This window comes from Dermochelys coriacea, chromosome 5, assembly GCF_009764565.3.
Source record: "Dermochelys coriacea isolate rDerCor1 chromosome 5, rDerCor1.pri.v4, whole genome shotgun sequence".
Taxonomy (NCBI): Eukaryota; Metazoa; Chordata; order Testudines; family Dermochelyidae; genus Dermochelys; species Dermochelys coriacea.
The window spans coordinates 78,550,563-78,557,677 of NC_050072.1; the positions used below are offsets into that span (position 1 = coordinate 78,550,563).

At 37.8% G+C, this 7,115-nt stretch overlaps 1 protein-coding gene across 4 annotated transcripts in view; it reads left to right on the top strand.

Annotated features, from left to right (window-relative positions):
- The window catches only part of SRFBP1 (serum response factor binding protein 1), a 105,583-nt gene extending 103,446 nt beyond the window's left edge, over positions 1-2,137 (top strand). For all 4 annotated transcript variants that reach the window (XM_038403062.2, XM_043514386.1, XM_043514383.1 and 1 more), the window contains one exon: positions 699-2,137. In XM_038403062.2, the coding sequence (XP_038258990.1) occupies positions 699-889 (191 nt within the window). In that variant the 3' untranslated portion in view covers positions 890-2,137. The remainder of the gene's footprint in view (positions 1-698) is intronic.
- The last annotated feature ends 4,978 nt before the right edge of the window (positions 2,138-7,115 follow it).

Genomic DNA, 7,115 nt, shown 5'->3' on the forward strand with positions numbered 1-7,115 from the left:
ATCCTACAGGTCTGTACTCAGCCACTTTTTCCCACGTAAAGTAATATCTTACTCCATGAAGCTACTCCTGGAAAAAGGTACAACCTGAGTGTGAGTAAAGGTGGCGGAATACAACCCTTAATCTCATCAAGTGGTTCATCCCAGCAAATTATTTTAGCCACTTGAATATTTTACCCAGATTATGGCTCATTCTGCACTTTCAAGGATTAGAATTTTTTTGCTGCATCAAAGAAATTATGTACCAATCTCGTATTGAAAGTGCTACTCTAAAATCAGATGTCCAGTGACTCATTCCTCATTGGTTTACTGTACAATAAACTCAGATTGTGATGACTCTTATGCATGGTAATTTAAATTCCACCCAAATTTTGCATTGAAACCCCAGTGCCTTCTGCCATCTTAACCATATCATCTTGACCAAATCTGCTGTTCATGAATTGTCAGTTTGCTGATTTGTGAGGAGGGATAATCTTCATGGGTATTTTTTAAAAAAAGTATAAAGTATAGTCGTGTTCATATGTGTATTTTATGCGAGTCTCATTAGGAATGGATATTGGAGATAATATGGTATGTCTCACTTATTTTATATTGGCTTAGTTATATTGGCTACCCTTATCTTCAGGTTTTTTACACTATGTATTACCTGGGTTTGTGTATGTTCATAACATAGTTGCTTTTTTATTGTATTTTATGCACAGCTTTTCCAAAAAATGAACTGCGGGTAAAGAGAAAACAACTTGCTAAAGCTGCTGGTATACAGTATGAAAATAAAAAAGACCGTTTAGAGCAACCACTTCATCCTTCGTGGGAAGCAAGCAAGAAGCGTCGGGAACAAATATCTCAAATTACAGCATTCCAAGGGAAAAAGATTAAATTTGATGATGATTAAACTTTTTTAATGTAAATTCATATTTTTAAAGAATATTCTTCTAGTTCCCCTCGAGTTCAGTATCTACTTTTGAGATGTAATAACTTGTGTTTTGACTGGACCTTTGTGACCCTGATGTTATAGATTGAAAAGAGAATATTTACCTTCTTGATTTGAGATAATACGTGCAAAGTTGTTTGGAGAGTAAACCTTTTACAGTATTTGAGAACTAGTGGCTTTTTCAAATCATATTTATATGTATAAACTAAATAGTATCCTAATTTTGTGAAATCAGTGATGTAGTCTTTTAAAGGTTTTTTAGCAAGGGAAAAGCTATTCCAGATTTGTTTATAATGAAGAGTGATTCATTTGCTCAATTTGTGCTATATTAGTTGAGTAATGGGGATGTCGCATAGTATCAGATTCAGAGTTCAGTTCTATAGTACCATCACCTGTGAAACCCACAATGAAGTCAAGAAGGGGTTTATGGAGATTATTTTGTGCTCTGTAATAGTTGGGAGTTTTGACTTGCTTTTATTTCCTCTGTGGAGTTTTGCGTTATGTAAGGTACGCTCAAGAGAATTATTTAAGGACTTCCATATCAGAAGAGATGGGAAGGATAAGTGCTCTCATCTAAGAAAACGTTGTTAAAATGGATCATTAAAGAATATGTTTAAAATATCAAAATATTTACTCTTGTCTTAGCTGGAAGAAGTTAAGAGCTCTGTTATCTCTGAAGACATTTGCTAAATTCCATAAATGCATGAAGCAAGCAGAAATGGAGATCAGTAGTGCTTAAGGTAAACTCTAGGTAGCAATAAAAACTTGCCATCTAAAAAATAAACATCTTTCTTGATTAGATCAACAATTTTGATAACGAAAGTGCACAGTCGTGAGCATTTCTGTACTGAAAGGAAAATTCAGTGTTCCTCACTTAATTTAAATTGCACATAAAAGTACCATCTGATCAAATGCTATTGATTTTTTTCCTCCAAAGATCTTGGTTTTTTTTTTATATCCTAACTGTTGGAAGGGCATTTGACTGTGTTGGATGGAGCTATCAGTTTAGTGTGTTGGAGTTCCTGGGATCAGCGTGGGGGGAGATGGTTTTTAGCCATATTTTTTTTTCTTTAAAGGTCTTTCATATTAGTTAATTTTAAAAGATCTGTGAACTTAATTGTAACTGTCTCTTCCTCGTGGTTTAATTAGATGCTACTGTCCTTTATACAATTGTTCTGAATCAATTCCATAAAACATATACACAGTTAATAATATGGATATTCTATGCTATGCATTGCTATCCATACAGCAGGAAGGTTTTTATATCGAAAGTGACATTCTCCCTTCCTGCATTATGTTGCAGCCTTGGAGGAATGTGGATTTCAATTAAGTTTGTGCCCCAGGATGTTTTGGGTTTTTTTATTTCTCATTGTATGAAACAAGGGTGGGTGTGGGTGGGTGTAGATGTGTGGGGATGGGAAGTGGGGATTTTATACCAGATAATAGCAATAGACTCAAAGTAATCTTGTACTAGGTAAGCAGCCAGTGGCTATACATAGGAACTACGTTCATTATATTTTGAACATATGTTTTTCTTCAGGGAAAATCTTGTTTTGAAGAGAAGGTCATCCTCTTGAAAGCAATATCTAGAATACTGTTTTACATATTCTAGACAAGAAACTTTTTTGAAGGCTTAGTACTAGTCCAAACAAATATTTGATGTGCAATTTTCCTGGCTTCAATAAAGGGCAGGAAACTTTTTCTCTCCTTTTGTTAGCTGTAATCCTGTTATAAAAAAAATTTCTTCACAGGCAGCTAATATTTTCTAGGTAGGGTAAAAGTTTCCAATTTTTAGAAGTGACTGATATGCATTGTCAAATTTAAAAAACAAACTTGTAAACTTGAAAACATAAGAAAAATGTAGATCATGTACAATATATAGCTAGTTTTTAAAAGTTTTTATATCCTGAAGCATCTCTTTACATGTCCTTAGAGTGCCAGGACCATTTAGTTTTTCTTGGCAGTTAAGAATGCAGGAAGAGACTTTGTTATAGCTATAATTTATAACCTTAAGTGTACTCCTGGGGGCGTATCTGAAACATCAGAGCCTCCTTTTTTGAAAATGACCTTTTAATTCTTCACGAGCTTCACTGGAAGGCCTTGATCAGAGAAATCCAACCATTATTCCACATTCTGATACTCAGTTACTGTAACTTTGGGGGATGGAGAGGAAGGGCAATCTGAGTGTGACAGATCCTTTTTTACTACCTTCCATGTGTCTTATGGGTTATTGCCACTTAGGTAATGTTTAGAGGCCATACCCAGGCTGGGGCCCCAATGCTCTACGCACTGCACTATAAAGAGCTTTATTTTATTGTATTTGTGCAAGAGAATAACTCTTTTGAATTGAGGAGCCTAGTGAATTTATCTGAAGTTTAATACTGAGTTCACAGGAGTTTCTATTCAGAAAATAACATACAAAGTAAGTGTACATTTTGCTAAAGTGATTTGTATCTCTTTCTGTGTTATTCTGTGGTAAACGTATGGCCAAGCCAACCCAAAAATGTATAAGGGCCTACATATTTTTCTGGTTTTAATAATGATTGGTATACTGAAAAGACATTTGTTTGGATGTGAACATTAGATGACTGCAACTCCTAACAAGCTGTAGCAAGCTGCACAGTTCAAAATAAAATCAATGTTTAGTACTGTTCACAGAAGAGAGATGCTGTATCAATACATATTAACAGACAATTGCTAAACTGCAGTTCAGGTTGCAAATATATATCAATAGCTGGAAGTGAAAATATCTTAATAGACCACCTTACTTTAAAAAAAAAAAAAAAAAACTGATGGAAAATCAGTAAACTTAGTTACTTTAAAACATTATCGAAATGCTGATATTGCTATCCCCATTTTAAAGATTTGAAAACTGAGACAGATATAGTAAATTATGTTGTATATAAAATTTAATTATTGAATTAGATATGGTATCAGGAGAGTTAGGGCCTGATCCAAAGCCCATTGCAGTCGTTGAGAGTCTTTCCAGTGACTTAAATGGGCTTTGGATCAGACCTATAGGTTCTAACTGTAGATCTGTCATTGACTTACTCTTTGATGTCAGGCAAATCACTAAAACTGAAGATGAGATCCAGTGTGGGCAGGTTTACCACAGAATAATACCGAAAGATACAAATCACTTTAGCAAAATGTATATTTACTTTGTGGGCATGTACATTGTGTTTTGATGCAAATATGGAACCAGGAGGTGTACCTTTTCTAATAAATAATTCTGAGTATACTTCCTAATCTTATCTTACCTGTAGTCACATGGAGTATTAGACACAGACGCACAGTATTGTGTTTTGGGCTCAAGGCATGCAGTCAGCAAGAGGCCATGCTTACATTGGTCTTAAATTGGTTTGCAATTTCTAACTGAAATATATGAGAGGGTATTGTCTTTATCACCTGAAGTGGAAAAAGCCTCATCACTGAGATCATTTTAAAACTGGATTGAAGAAATACTGCTGTAGGGAAAGAACCTTCAGTGGCCTTATGGGCTTGAAAAGACCCATTAGGTCATTTTGACTGTCTCAGCTTATGTGATATCCAGCATGACAGAGAAACACATTAGCTGGATATTTCTAATAAAGAGATTGAGTGAAATAGTTAACAAAGTGGACACTTAATTGTGTTCACCTTCATACTTCTGCATTAACTTCTCAGATGAATGGAGGCACTACACACCTCAGGGTACCTTTCAGCGGTGTGCAAAGTATTTACACTACACACACCCCTAACGTGGGTATAAATAACAGTAGATCGTGAGTAAAGGTATGCCTGAACCATGTGGGTATGGGCCTCTCTCAATTCACTCAAGCAGTGTTTGTCAACAATACTATTTTTATCAATATAGGGTCCTGCTGATTGAGCCACTCCCCACCACAGGGAAAGACTCCTACAGCAGGGATCTGCCAGAATCTTTCCTCATAGTGGGGAAAGGCTCTGGCAGCTCTCCGCTACTGGCCAGCAGCTCCCTGCTCTAGGAGCCTTTCCCTGGGGCAAGGCAAGGCTCCAGCAGTTCCCTGCCAGTAAAAGGCTCCAGCTGCAGGGAGCTGCCAGAGCCATTCCCTGCCACAGTGAAAGGCTGCAGCAACAGGGAAAGGCTCTGGTGCGGGGAGGCAGTGGGGAAAGGCTCTGGGAGCTCTTTGCTGCCAAGCCATTCCCTGCTGCCTCCCCCTTGCCAGAACATTTCACTGACACATGGAGCTACATGCTGCAGCGTGTACCAGCCTGCTTTTCACTGTGGCTTGTAGCTGCACATCCAATACACCGCCACAAGAGGTGCAGTGGAGACATAGCCTTAGTCTATTGATTCAGGTAGTGTACAGAACTGGGAATACAACACAACGTTAGTTCATATTTGGAAGGTAAACCATATGGCTAAAAAAATGTATTTCCATGAAAATTGAAATTCTGAAGGAACTACAGGATAGCTAGCGATGTGCCATTACATCTCTCTGGCTTACATGGAGCCAGGCGTGTTAGAGGGTCTAAGCCCACTCATTTCCTTTTGGTATCTGTTGTTTGGAATGAATTCTTCAAACTGGTTTCTAGGCTCATGCTCTATTTCCTCTGGTGCTCTGGTTAGATGATTGCTAACAGTGTGTCCTTAGTACAGTGTGAATGTTGATCTAGCTGTAGCATAGATCATCCCACCATTCCTGTATTATTAGGCACTAGTGTAATGTACATACTTTCATGTGTAGTTTCAATGTGGTAATTTAGTTCTGGTTTCTGCTTTTTATTTTGTTTCTACTTCACATCAGAATTTTACCCAAGTCAAATGACAAATTAAAATACACTATATTATTGGTATGTGGTTCCACAAAGCATATCTGCTCCAAGTAACAACACTGTTGTATCTAAATAGTGTCTCTTATTCACTTCTATTTTCCTTGATACTCTAAAAAGACAGCTTGACAATTACTATAGAAATAATGTGGTGGCTCAGGCTTTAAAGACAGACAGTAGAGCACAAAAAAAGTTTTCAAATCCTAAATGAAATATCTTTCATCATGGCCTGAAGGTCACTTTGGGTTTGATTGGGGTCCAGGGAGAGCAAATTCCAAATGGGGCCCTCGTTTTGTTTATGCTTTTGGCTCTGAACGCTGAGTGTTTAGACTTGGGTCCTGGCAGCAAGCACTTCCCAACAGGATTTGTTGCAAGGAGAATGTTGCAGGAGCCCCTTCTTAAAATTTTGGCCAAAATGAAGGGAAAGTTAGAGTGAACCATATTGTGTTCACACCCTCTCTTAATGCTGTGAAACCATCTCTGTCACAGATGAACTAAGCCTTGGCTTAGGAAATACTTCTTGAAGAGCAATTTTCTTTTTATTTTTAGTTTACAGTGAATTATAGGCATTTTCAAAATATTTACAGAGGAGAAGATACCAGGAAACATTAAAGGTATGACTACCCAGCATTCTGGAGTGAGTGTGAGATAGCAGGGCTCACGCTAGTGTTCTAAAAAGAGCTGTGGAGACAGTACTTTGAAGTTGCAGCGTGGGCGGAGCTCAGACTCAGAGGCCTGAGGCCTTGCTCCAAAATGCTGTGTGGACATACCAGAAGACCTTTACTTTCCTGCTTCTAATTACACAAGTTAAATGTGGTATGGTATCCCTACACTCTGTACAATTTTTCAGGAATTTGCCATGGAACATCACTTGCCAAACAAGTATTGACTGCTTCCTTTTTTGTAGTTAGAAGAAAGAATAAATCCCCAGTCCCTCTCCCCTCCTCTTTTGCGGGCACAGGCCCAAGCACTTCATAGGATCACCTTATTAAAACATTCATAACATTTCACTAATCCCAGGTGGCTTAATTGCCAGGATGAGATGAAAAAACCATCTCGGACAATTGGGTCCCTAAGTATTCTTGAGTTTTAAAGGTCTATGCCCAAAAGTGAATTTGGAACCCAGTACTAAGATTTATAAACATGTTGCGTATTTGTGCTGGATTCTTGTGCATTATGAGCAGAGCTGATATTGCTGCTGGTTGCCTGACACTTCCCATTATAAGACTTATAAGGTGCTTATAACTATTTGCCAAACTTTAATCATTCCCATTTTGACGCATATAAAGCCGCAGCCAAGCGCCACTGGAGACAATGAAGAGACTCCAGTTGACCTCAGTGACAAAGGGATCAGACCCATATTGAACCTAGGTGCAGCAGAATAGACAGTGTG